At 36.9% G+C, this 13,985-nt stretch overlaps 1 protein-coding gene across 14 annotated transcripts in view; it reads left to right on the forward strand.

Annotated features, from left to right (window-relative positions):
* Positions 1-13,985, forward strand: part of TTLL7 (tubulin tyrosine ligase like 7) — a 76,848-nt gene that overhangs the window by 38,516 nt on the left and 24,347 nt on the right. For all 14 annotated transcript variants that reach the window (XM_054834024.1, XM_054834020.1, XM_054834012.1 and 11 more), the window contains 5 exons: positions 7,376-7,470; positions 8,146-8,293; positions 8,375-8,448; positions 11,483-11,618; positions 12,426-12,512. In XM_054834024.1, the coding sequence (XP_054689999.1) occupies positions 7,376-7,470; positions 8,146-8,293; positions 8,375-8,448; positions 11,483-11,618; positions 12,426-12,512 (540 nt within the window). The remainder of the gene's footprint in view (positions 1-7,375; positions 7,471-8,145; positions 8,294-8,374; positions 8,449-11,482; positions 11,619-12,425; positions 12,513-13,985) is intronic.

Genomic DNA, 13,985 nt, shown 5'->3' on the forward strand with positions numbered 1-13,985 from the left:
TTCAGCTGAAAGGTGCTAAGGTGCTTAGAGTACTGGTCCATGTGCTGTATGAGGAGGAGCTGGGTGAACTGAGTTTGCTGTGCCTGTGGGATCTAACCGCAGTCGTGAAGTGGGCTTTTACAGAAGACAGAGTCCGGATCTCCTCAGAGATGCACAGTGAAATGGCTGGAAAAATTCAGGAATAGTGCATAAGGGCATGATGTGGAAAGGTTGCCGGAATGAAGAGAAAGAGACTAAGAGAAAGAAATACCTAGAAAAACTCTGTGATTTCTGTTATTTGGGATTTCTGTTATTGTTTTGAAGTAGGGAAATATGTCCCTTGTTGACGCTCTGATAAATCTACGTAGATGACTGTGCAAAGCAGATGGGCTGCAAATTACTTGTCAAGGGGAAAAAGCTTAAACTTTTCTTCATACAGAGAACTTAAGGTCAGATTCTTATTTGAAAAGTAACTGAACTGGCATTGTGCGCACCCAAATTTGTTATGCCCCTGTGGTTTCCACACAGATATAAGCCCATTTGGGTTTTACTGTGAGGCTGGCCATTGTTCCTTCGTAGTTTAGGACTGTAAAAAAAAAAAAAATGTTCTGCCAGCTGCATATTTTGTCAGCTTTCTACAGAGCACATGAATTATATTCGAACAGAGGATGGAGAACATTTTGTGTAATTTTGTCAGGTACAGACAATCCTTTGCAATATTCAGATTGCTCTTAACAGTCACAAAAGTTAAGAGGATTTAAAAGTATTCTGTTTGAAGGAAGTGTTAACCACCTTACATGATCAGGCACAGCTCTTGGACTGCCATTTCAAGAGTATGTGTGTGTATTATATGAATATCTACTGGGGAGATCATGATGTGGTTTGGTGGGGGTTTTTTTGTTTGTTTTTTTCTCTGAACAGAACAGAAACTCGAAGTATTCAATTTTCTGGCACATTTCAAAATACATAAAAACGTTGCAAATTGAATTTCAGCTTATTTTAAATATGTAGAGGACCTGAGAGTTCTTGTTTCTTACTGAAGCACAGCCCAGCAATCTCTGATGTCAGGGTGAGCAGCCTGCAGTGTTACTCTATTGAGAAGAAAGGCTTGCTTCTCACTTCGGTGTCTTGCTTAAGTTATATGAAGTCCAAATAAGAATAGTATGAAAAGTAATATTACAATAGTTACATTGTTTGGTACAGTAGAACTGTTTGCATTATGTCCAGAAATGAGTAGTTAATAACTTTAACAAAGGAATTCTGAGCTTTGTAAATATAAATTTTAAGTGTGGGAAATTCCTGTTCTTCTGCTCCCAGGAGTCTGTAAAAACATAATGAAACCTGAAAATGCATCTCTATAAAAGAGATATATTCATTCAAATATTCATTGATTTAACTAATGTTTTCTAAAACCTCTATTGCAGCTTATTATAAGTTTGAGAAGGAACAATTTTGTTTTCTTTGTAGGTTTGCAATAGAGAGCATTCTTCAGTAAAAACTGTATGTGTTTCACAGAGCACTTCTGTATCAGTCTATGAGGCAGTATTAACAAAGCAGCGGTGCATAGGCATTAACGATCAGTTAGGTGAGCACAGAGCTCCATTAACGCTGCCCTCCCATGGTCTTCAGCAAGGTCAGCGTTTCAGTTATATATGTGATGAGTGTATATATACATACATATAAAAGAAAAGCTGTAAAAGCTCAGTTGCCCATTGACCCAAGAGTTTAGCAATAGTTAGAACCTTTCCGGTTACCATTAGGAAGAGCAACTGATGAGACTAACTCATCTGTCTGGTGAGTTCAATCCTTTCCTTCTTTTAAATTTTATTTATTTATAACAAAGACAACTTCCTTTCAGTGATTCTTGCGCCCAGCAGCCTCTCCCTCTGTTACCTTGGAGAGCCATTTTTGGGGCTCTTTCTCCTGCTGTCTGCTAGCTTTTTCCTCTCTCTGATGCTTGTACATGGGTTGTCTTTGCACTCAAACAGTAGCAGTGAATCCACTAAGCACACATGGCTTTAACTGGCTCAATATTAGCTTTCAGTAGTAACTCTTACTCTTCACACTTTTCTAGTGAATGAAGAGTGAAAAAGACCGCAGCTTGATTTAACGTGTAATATGGTGTTACTGTGGGCAGTTGCCCAGAGCGCTGGTCTAGCAACTTGCCTCTATCTGGTGGTCATGTCTATTGGATGAGATGTTTCTGGTTGCTGTTTGGATGAACCTCTCATTTACCATTCCAAGCAAACCATAATTTTACCCTAAATCAGCCTGCAGAACTTCCTCATGCAGGGACTTCGCACACTTCTGGTGCAGGGAGGAGGGAAGTGACATGAAGGCAAGACTAAGAGAGGGGCAGCACCAGCCCCTTCTGGCAGCCTGCAGTCGCACTGGACTAGGTTAAATGTGAAATTGCACCTGTGTGAGGCAGTTCTGTGGTGCTTCGACTGATCCATGTACCAGCTGCAAGATCTCTGCTCTCCTCCTGTCCTTTGTTGAAGGCATGCTGCCTGCTTCCTTCCCTGTGGTGGCACTGATGCTTGTAGGAATCCTTCCTGAGATGATCAAGGACCAATGAAAAATAATTTTTGGTGAGATTGATCTTCATGTGGATCATTGGGATCAGCTTCCTCACTCTCTGTGAACCCCAGTGCCAAGACAATGAAGTGGCAGAGTATGACAGCTTGGATTTGTATTAAACTGCCATGGAAGAACACCCTTCTGCTTAAGCTTAGAAAAAGGGGGTTAGCACTCTCACAATTTGTGAAGTTTAGAAATGAGTGATTAGAATGAACTCTCTAGGAATGTCTCTAATCAAAGATCTGCTCAGTGATAGCCACTAACAGTATTCTGTGTAATAGAATTTTTATGGCTTATAAATTTCTTTTGCTTTTTGAAATCTATTGTTGGCAATCTAAATCACTTTAATAAAGAATGAGATCCCTTCCAAAACATCTGTGCTGTCCTACAGATTGAACAGAGATTAAATCCCTGTTATTGAAAGGATGTAATGTTTTATTAAATTGATTTTAGGTTTATAAAGTCATTCATGTAATCTGTCCTTATATTTGAAAGGTCTTTTCCATAGGTATTGTGTGACAGATAGTGGAAAATCTTTTTTTCTGCTCCATACTAGTGGGAGGTGAGAATATGCTCTTTGACTGTTTGGCTCTTTGACTGTGGCTGAAATTTATCCAATGTCTTGGTGAAGAAGAAAATGCTGTATCTTACACATTTACAGTTTAATTTTTGTAAAATCAGAATCCTTTGCAAATGTAACTGTGGATAGGAGCCTTCACAGGAGATACTTCAATTTATGCTGCTTAATTTAAGCATTACAGATATGAGGTCCTCTACTGACAAGTATGTAATTAGGAAATACACTGAGCTACACAACTGCTGTGCTTACAAGTAGTTTGATTAATTGTATGTGCTATATTCAGTGAAATTTTAATTATGAAACCAATGTTGAAGATTTCAGTTGGAGGAATTAAAAATTTATGTGGACAATTCAGTTGGATAGCTATTGAAAAGTCATAGAAAGTAAAGAAGCTAAATTATCATCACCGGTAAAGCAGATATTTGGGAGATAACACTGCAGTATTGTAAAAATAATCGATGTGAGAAACATTATGTCCATGAGTCTATATAAAAGAATACTGTATTTGTTTATTAAGTGGGTTTTTTTCTGTTCCTTGCTCTATACAACAGATTAGAAAATATGAAGTTTTGAAGATCATTTATCCAAAGAAACCTAGCGCACGACATTGCCATAGCTCCAGAATTAGCATTACAAAATCCATCATGAAGAGATTCAACCAGATAGCTGCTAGTTTAGGAGTGGCGCTGATCATGGAAGGTATTCAGCTAGATCAAGCAAGCAGGTATTTTATTCCTTTGAGTGAGGTCCAAGGTAGTCTATAATATGAAGACACTGTTAAGGAAAATGGCATTAGTTATGTCTGAGAACAACTGAGTGGAGCCTTGAAGAAGTATTGTGTGATGAGACTGTTGTGGTGGCCTGTTTGTTTATTTGTGCTCTTTGCAGGGAGCATATTATCTGTATGCTCTGGAAATTAGATGGTCTGCTGCTTGGTTTTTTTCTGGCATTGACAAGAGTTTTTCTGCTCTAAAATGTTATTTGTGGGTTAAACCCTTTGTTTTGTGACTTAATTATGATTTCTTGCAGATTTATGTCAAGACTATGGGTGGCTTTGCCCATCAGAGACTTGACAGAGTGGGTTCAGGTTATGAAGTTTTGGGTAGCAATGCTGGATGAAGATATTCCTCATTTTTATACCTCCCATCTACTGTACTCCATCTACACTCAGTAATAAGTAAACTTTTTAGCTGACATTTAAGGTCAGCTGTCAAGACTGCCTCTTGAAGTTTCTGTTGTGAGAAAGGAGATGCATGGAACAGATGAAGAGGGTTAAAGAGAAAAGTTTGTTAGTGAAGCATCTTTGCACATAGTCATACTAAATCAAGAGGCAGTTCAAGTATACACACAGACGGTAAGTAAGGAATAGCTAGTGACCTTTAAATCCACGCCTGCTTTCTATGTATTACCTTTCTGATGTACCTAGAATTTTGTTTGTACTGGACCTGCATCTACTGCTACCTGAAACATATTGCACCAAGTTTGCAATAGTTATCCAGAACTGGATCTCTGTTTTTACTGCCCCACTGGTTACTCTTTAGGATTAAGGTCACAATAGGATTGAGACCTCAAACATTAGTCATGAATGGTATGTCAAAAAAATTGAGGGTGCAGGTGATACAGCAGTGTTCCAGTTTTAACTATGAATGCTGTAGCTTTTCAGCCTCTGAAATGACTGTGACAGAAACCTTAGTGTGGAGTGATTGTGTAGTGTCTCATAATAGCATTTTGCTTCGTAATAGCATTCCAAATGTCACCTTATGTCTTTCCTAACCCCACTTTAATTTTCTGCTTAATAAGCACAGTCAATATGGTTTTGTTTGTTTCAGAAGTGCCAGATGTAGATTTTTGGCAAAATTCACCCTGTAGGAAAGAAACTGTTATTTAAATTATTTTACGCTTCTCATAATGTTAATTCTCACTGGTGCTCATATAAGTAACACATAGTTACAACATTTTTATTAATGCAGAGTTTATGCCCAATATTATACTTCAATTTGTTGTAAATCTAGGAAGTACCTAACCCAAATATAAATACACCAGTGTGCACTTTTGTATGCTCTGAAGTTGGATGCTTCAGTGCTGTGTAAGCATGTGTCTGTGCATCTCTGGGAATTCGGTATTGGACCAACATAGCATTTTACATGTTGCAAATACATCCTCGTGTCACACTGCAGTCTTACTGGATTTAAGGACTTGGTGTACATAAAAAATTAGAAATTAATTTGTTGGAAGTCTTAATAAATATATTTCTGTCTGTTTACCTGTTTTTAATACATGCAAAAACATTATTTCAAAGTAGAGTATTGTTAATTGCTACATGCTCATATGGAGTAAAAAAATTCAGTATGTGGTACAGAATGTAATTTTGTTCAATACCTAACATTTCTCCTGAATTTGTTAGGGCTTGATTTCATGTCTTTGTTTTTGGTCCAGTGAGCTTTTTGTGTACTTAGGTATTTGCTGGACTGAAGCATAAGGCTCCATATTACTTTTTCATATGTATGTTTTTATACATACATAAATCCTACCTGGATTCGATAATATAATATCTCAAAATCATAGTATTTCCAACTTATTTCAGTTATCAGCTGTATTTAGTGAATGTAGCTCTAGTGAAAGTGTTTTGTTTAAACTGCATGTTGAAAAAGAGATGCAACATATCTGGTCTTGTCAACTGCCAGTATTGTCTAATGAATTGTTGGAGAACTGGCTTTTAATCTTTGTGTTTGTTTTTCTGAATGTTTACATGCTTGTTTAGTTGAAAGTGGAACATCCACATTTTAAAAAAAGTTAATGTCAATAAATGTTTGTCCTATCACAGTATGGAAAAGAAAAAAAATAGCCTTTGTGATGTGATAGAAGACAAACAAGTCAGTCTAAGGAGGTCGGTCAATTAAATATTTGGATGAAGGTCTTCCAAAAAGGACTACGTATACACTTTTTTCACTTTCTGCTGAATTTTTGTGATTTTTCTTTCAACATCAAATGTCATTGCTCACTTTGCCAGCCTGTCTGCAAAACCAGCAAACAAGCTGATTCTCAAAGTCGAAAGGTACCTTTGGCTATAAGTGTAAGTGATGGGGCAGCTGGGACTCAGCAACAGGACAGTTGGTGGCTCACCAGCCTGAATAGTTCTGTCCCACAACTGTAGAGGCTCTAAGATGCTCTAATGTATCTGAAGTGTTAAAACACAATTTTAATGAACAGCTTTTGCCCTCTGCTTTGAACATACTAACTGTATCGTACTTCTTATTTGCATGGGGCACAAAGTACTAGTTTTCACTTCTGGAGCTCCTTAAGATCTGTCCCTTCTGTAACCAGCATTGGTTGTTCACCATCGAGGTGAGATTCCTGCCCCTCATTAGCACCCGTTACTCATGTATAAATGTTTATACCAGCCTGGAAGACATCCCTAGAAATGTTGACGCAGCTACTTCATTATCCCTCCTCAAAGCTTTCCAAAAGCTGACGTCCTTCTGCAGGGACCCCAGAGCTTGGCAGTGGTTATGTGGTGGTTGGTTGAGACTCCTGGCTGTTACGTGTGTGATTTAGTCTTACTGATTCCCAGTTGCATTTCCCTTGTTCCTCTATACTTATGGTAGCATTTTTAATCTCTTATCTTGTACTTAGCTTGTAAGCTTTTTGTTACTGAGACTGTTAATTAGTTTATGTTTTCACACTATGTACTGATTTAATAACTTAGATCTCTAGGCGTTGCTGTAAAGTTTATCTGAAGAGTTATTTAAATATACTTGAGAAGACCTTGAATTAGAGCTTCTTTCTGTCCTTATATAGTTGTTACTTTTCAGAGAAGTATTCAAAGATGCTTCTAGACTGGGAACTAGGAAAGAATTTAACTCTTCCTGTGCTGGACTACCATACGTAGCATGGCACGTCGCCTGTTCTAACGTGTTTAACAGCACCTTGCATGGTAAATTTTCTGGTTGCCGCAACCAAGAGTAGATTAGACTGGATTCACAGTGCCAGTACTTGAAGGGTGTTCATTGCAAATGTCTGGATAACTTGGTGGCTGAAAGGTACATCTCCTGGCTCCCAGTATCTGTGATACTCAATGCTCTATTTTTTTAAAAATACAAACTGAAACGAGCTCTTAGCATGTATTCTCTTAATTTCTGCTATATTTTAAGGAATGGTTTCTCCAAAGCCTGTTGCAATGGATGTGTTCCCAATGAACCCGAACATTCCTGAGTCTTCTGTATCTCGTTTTTTCAGATTAATCGTGCCCCAAGCTTTGGAACTGATCAAAAAATAGACTATGATGTAAAAAAAGGTGTTCTGCTAAATGCATTAAAGCTTCTCAACATACGGTAAACTTGTCCTCTCTTCTTCAGTCTTGGTCTCTTTTCTGTTGCTTTGATTTTTTTTTTTAATTTTTATTTTGTTTTAAATTTGAACTGGAGTAGGAGAAAATGAAGACTGTTTTTTTTCCACCTTCATATTTTCAAAATGTAAATGTTTCCCATGCTGTCAGTTTTGCTATTGAAATTAACCCATATTTAGTTTTTCTTCTTGCTCATGTGCTTGCAAAAATCAATGGTAATAGTAATTTTTGTAATTTTTTTTAAAAATAATTTTTCAAACAGGTCTCAAAGTGGGGATATGAGTGCAGTAATGGGCATGTGGCCACACAGGAAATCTGCCTTGGCAATAGTTTCCATACAGTCAAAAGCCATACCCCTCTGCAGGAAAACTTTGTAGTTGGCATATGTTGGAAAAAAATCTACACTTCAGGAAAATAGATACAAACATGTTTGTGCATTATATTATAGTTCACAGTCATTACAGTACACCTAAAAGCATGAAAATATATTAGCCATAAAAGTTAATATTTAAAAAAAATTCTTAATGAGTGTTTCAAATCTAATTTTATATCCTAAACTGCGCATGACTAACTGGAAAATACAGGTGATATACTTGAGATGAAAGTGCATCTCTTCTCAGCAGCATTGGATTGACATATCCTAATATCATCTGTGTTTCAGGACAAGTGATAAAAGAAGAAATTTAGCTCAACAGAAGGCTGAGGCTCAAAAGAGACTGTATGGTCAAGGTTCAATGAAAAAACTGTTGCCAGGTTCTTCAGACTGGGAGAAGCAGCGCCACACACTGGAAAGGAGAAAAGAAGAACTGGTAGGAAGGAAAAAATGTGCGGTTTCTTACCCATGGCTTATGCTCTCTTTGTTTTAATTGTCTTATTTTCTTGATTTGTAGAAGGAAAGACTTGCACAAGTACGTAAACAGATTTCCAAAGAGGAACATGAAAATAGACACATGGGGAACTACAGGTAACTGTTTTTGACTGTGTTAGTAGGAAGTATTCAATGCATTCATTAGGAATAATGGAAACAAGTATTTGTGGTAGATGATAATTTTCTGCCAAAAATGTGTAGTCATTTATAGAAAATATACACATATACACCGGGTAGTAAAGTTGGGGTTTTTTTTTGATTCCAAATTTTTGCATCCACTTAGGAATTTATAAGACATCAGTCACTCTAGTGTTTGTGCAAGATATTTGCTTGAAAGACATGATTGTTCGAGTTCAGTGTGCCCAGAACTATGACTGTCATTACGGATCTGTTCTGTAATCACATACGGTGATTCTTATCTCCTGGGGGGGGCAATATAAGGGTGTGAGTATTCCCCTGTAAAAAACCAAATCTGAATATTACCTATGAGGCTTGCCAAAAGTTCAGAAACTTTGTTGGTGCTTCCATAATTTCTGATAAAATGGTATTTGAAATACTATATTCATATTTCTGCACATTGATTTTGGGTCTTAGTAGGCTTAAATGTAAGTATCTTCAGATTCCTTGGTAAAATATGTTCAAAAGGAAGATTTAACTTGTTGGTTATAATAGGCATTGGCCAGAAAATAAGAATTTTGTTTGATGCTGATGCTTTTATTGTTATTATTTCTTGATATTTACTTCAATGAGAACTGAAAGCAAGGCCTATGAATATTTGGCGAAAGGTAGCAGAGTACTGCTAGGATTAGATGATGGGAGTATTAGCTCACTCTTTATGACATTCATCCAGGATGCGGGACGTCTAAATTCACATCTTTTATCCTGAATTAGTCAGAATGCTGTTCTTCATCTCTGCTTTTTTGTGATGATGTTCTATAATTACCAGTAAAGTTCTCATTTAAACAGAGATCTTTCTGTGAAATTTTCATTTTTGTTGAATTAACATTTTGCTTACAAAAAGTCTTTCTTCTTAACATTCCTAGTTTTAATTACATCCTTTCTTGACATATATGGAGCTGAACTAGTACATGAAAAAACCCCTCAATGAAGCAATTATTTTCATGCTACTCAGACTACAAGAAAGAGTAACATCATGATGCTTTAATACATTTTGGTTTTTTTGGTAACTTTTTAGCTGATCACATTTTAGGTTGCTTATTCAGTTCTTGACTGAAAATGAGGCAAATGTTCTCTTTATTTAGCTTTTTGGTTAACGTAAATTAATAAAAATACGATTATTTTTTTTTCCTCAGGAAAAAGTGAAGTGTTATTTCATAAGGAATGTGCACATCTAAAAGGGCAGAATAGCTTTGTGTTTTCTTATTATCATGTGTTTGCACAGAGGCTGAAGAATCAGCAGACCCTGAGAAGTAAAGGAATCTTGGCTAGAGATGCAGAGAAGTTTTATCTGAGCATTATGCAGTATTTTCTCCTTGTGATGTTCTCCTGTAGAGCAGGACTAACTTCTGTCAGGCATTGCCATAGAATGGAAATTTTAGGTGCTAGTACTGCTGCATGGATTAATACTACTTTCTGAATAAAAATGCAGAGAAACCTCACTCAACCTCAGTAGGTTTTGATTTAATCCATAGATGTCAGTTCAGCAATTGGCTTAGTCAAGTGTCTGTCTGCAAGCACAACTAGCCCACTGATTCCAGTAGGAGTCCTGGGGTGGTCAAAGTAGGAGCTGTGCTTTCAAGCATTTGTGAACTCATGAGGAACTGAAAAGGATATATGTGACTTTGAAATGGCCTTTAGCTGCAGTGTAGTTCTACTTATATTAAAATGAATATCATAGAATCATAGAATGGTTTGGGTTGGAAGGGACCTTAAAGATCATCTAGTTCCAACCTCCCTGCCGTGGGCAGGGACACCCTCCACTAGACCAGGTTGCCCAAAGCCCCATTCAACCTGGCCTATCCTTTCTTTAAAGTATTGTTCTGTGGCACTTTTTCAGCGGTAGAATCACCACCATTAAAAAGTGTTGACTGCAACTAGATTAGAGCTCCTACAGGTATTTTATACAAACTGGAGCCATCTTCTTTTTGCTGTAGAACTGCCCTAAGTCTAATGGGATCATAACTATCTTTTTTTTTTTTTATTGCAACAAAATCATCATGAAAGATACCTTTTCAAGGAGGAAAAGACTGAAAAGGAAGGAGAAAGGACCTTGTAAAAACTTCACCAAAAACCCACAAAGACATAAAAGTCACATAATGCCAGTCAATATGTAAATGGTACCTATGCTTTGCACAGTGCAGGCAGAAGTAACTTATGGATTACTCCTTACAATACACTAGAAATTAGTCTTCCACCTTCATAGTTTCTGGCTGTGTTTCAGGCATTCATGACAAATGGATTGGAGTGGTTTTCTTCAAAGCCCATTGTTGCTTGATGAGCATGAATAAATCACCAAGTCCTGCTTCTTGTATTGTCATAATCTCCTTACCTGTGATTTTAGAGAATAATGGCATAGCTGGTCTAATGGAAACTCAGAGTCACTCTGTACATCCATCTACCAGAAATTTTTTTTTTTCTTATACTATTTTGTTCTTCCTGTTCATTATTTTGGAGGATTTAGCATTCAACTGCAGTACATATTCAATCTTTAATTTACATCGTGCCTATTAACTCAAAGCAATTGTTCAGATTTTCACTGTTTTGTGTCCTTTTGCTGCTAATACAAATTATTTTGTGGCTCTGAATTTTACATGCAATATTTTGTTAATATTTCATGAATCATTCACACCTGCATGCATCATTTACACCCACTGAAATTTCAGAGTACCGCAAAACTGAGTTTTGGTATATCTCTGGAATGACCTGCATGGTATTTCTTTTGACTGGCTAATTGCTGATTTAAACATGAATGTGTTCACTGAGTTAAAACTGGATTTAGAGAGCAATGTTCAGAGTATATGTTTTATGATAAGATATTATATAATTATTATAGATGAGATGCATATGCATTATAGAAGAGACTATGAATTAGCTGCATTACTTTTGTTCCTAGTGTGATAAGTAGCTCAGCTTCTATCTTAAACTCCATTTTTTTTCCCCCCTATTTTAGGCGAATTTACCCTCCTGATGATAAGACATTACTTGAAAAGTATGAGAGTTTGTTAGCCACTGCTTTCCAGACGTTTCTTGCTGGGAGAGCAGCTTCACTTCAGCGGGAAATGAATAACCCTTTAAAAAGAATGAAGGTACTGAGGCACAGGAAGTATTGGCTTTAGGAGTTATTTATCTTGGAATTCATGACCTTGTGGATTAGTTTCACGATAATCATGTGTGATGGCTAACAAATAGCATTTGATAATGTTTGCATCATTTTATTATTATTCTTTGTGCAGTTTGTGGGCCAAATCCTTGAATCTGGATGAACTGCAGTGGACCCAGGGTAGAGACAGGCTAGATGGCTTTAAGCTACTTTACCATTTCCCTGATCCTCAGCCTTACCCCTGGCCAAACCAGAGGTTGGCAGAAACTGCTTCTGAGCTGGTAATTGCCTCCTCCTTCCTCCAGTAATGTCCCCCCTATTCATCCACTTGTATCGACTGGAACGAGAGATATCATGAAACCAGCTCCACTAGTTTAAGGCATCCAAAAACTCTGCTGATTGCTTACTTATGTAGTCAGAGACAGTAGGAAAATGGCTATATTTAAAATAACCAACTAACGTGATTTAATTTGAAATCTGAGAAATAATTTCCCATCTTTGTAGTTGGCACTATCCAGCAGTTTTACAGGAATCTTTGTTCAACTCTTTCTTCAGACTTTTATCTTTAATAAATGTTAAAACTTGATTTTAACTTTCAATTTCATGTTGATTGCAAGCAGAGGTGCATGCATCAGAAGAAATATTTTTATATCCTCCTGTGGAGGAATTCATAGTCTTATTTCAGGAGTTAGTAATCAAAGTAATTTCAAATTCCTACCACTTTGTGCTTGAATTTTAGAGGGACAGGATATGTCCTGCTTTGAATTAATTGTAGTGAAATTCCCATTTCTAGGAGGAGGATATTTTGGATCTTCTGGAGCAGTGTGAAATAGATGATGAAAAACTAATGGGAAAATGCACCAGGCAGCGAGGACCTAAGGTATTTCCCTTTAAGATACTAATTTTTATTTCACTCTATAGAGAGGTAGTCTGAGAATTTTAAGTGGGGATTTAGTTAGCTGATCCTGGTGGAAGTTTTCTTCCTTCGATTGCCATTAGCCTTTTTTTTTTTTTTTTTTTTTTTTTTTTTGAGGTATGAAGAGAAGCGTAACTACCATTTGTCCGACTAAATTCCATTAAAATTTTAACTGGATATGAGATCCTTCTTTTCCTCTCTAAGCTATGTTGAGGAATTTTCATGCATGGCAACAACTGTTGTACAAGAGATTGCTTGATTTCAGTGTGTAAAATTATTTTTATATCCATAGCCTATCTCAAAAGAATGCTTTCATCTTTAATCGATTAGTGCCACTAAGGAATTTTGAGATCATGGGATAAAAGGCACTATGGAAGCTCAAAGGATTAATTATGATTATAATGTATGTGTAGCTTGGGTTGTGCAGTATATCTGGGAGCCTGTTTTGTATCCAAAATCTGCTTTTAAAGTGAATGTATATTATTTTTAGCTTAATGCTTTCTGGTTGTGTGCATAGTTCATGCAAGTCTTTTGCCTTAAATACACTCTGCATCTCTCTAAGCCAGTAAAGATAAATAGTTTGGGCTTGGCTAAAATAAGTATATTTCTTTTATCCTGCAAACATCTGAGGTCTGGTCTGCTTGGAAGAGCCTGCATTTATGTTCCTGAGCTCTGATGGATTTGTTTATGGATGCATGTAAATATTTTTTTACAGCATTTTATGTTTCTGATGACATGGTGTACAAATCTAGGAATTTCTGTACAGAATGAATGCTGACACTGGTCCTGAGCTTGCAGACTTACTTATATATGTGCAAGAATCCAAAGAGCTACATCTTATTACAGGCATGCATACTGTAAAGAGGATCTGCATACCCAATCTGGTATTAAGATAGATTTGCGTGAACCTCATTACAAATACAGGGATTTTGTGAGCTAGTGCTTTAACAGTGGTGGATTCATTTAAAGAAGAGAAAAAAAAATCCAGTTCACGCTGGTAACACGCTCAACTTACATTCTTGAGGGATTCTTTTCCTTGTTTTCAGTTCTTTAACATAGGGTCACTTAATTCAAGTTCAACATCTCAGACACGTTTTTCCTTTTCCCAGCAGCCCTCAGAGAGCATCTAGCTGGCTGATTGTATACACACAGACTTGATCTATACTATCTTGACATGGCTGCACACAAGCCATTCCCAAGCTGGAGACCGTAAACATTTAATTAGTTTTGAGATGAAGTTTGATCAATTTTTGAGTGAGACTATATGACGTGGTCTTCTTTTATAGCAGGTATATGGATTCTGTAGCTTGCAAGCTGCTCTACCGGTACAATGCTGTTTCCACTTAGAGGAGAAAGAAAAAAATTACGTATGACCAAAATTCCCAGTTTGTTTTTTTTTTTTCCCCCCTAAAATTGATGAAATCAAAAAGGAAGGCA

This window comes from Grus americana, chromosome 8 (genome assembly GCF_028858705.1).
Source record: "Grus americana isolate bGruAme1 chromosome 8, bGruAme1.mat, whole genome shotgun sequence".
Lineage (NCBI taxonomy): Eukaryota > Metazoa > Chordata > Aves > Gruiformes > Gruidae > Grus > Grus americana.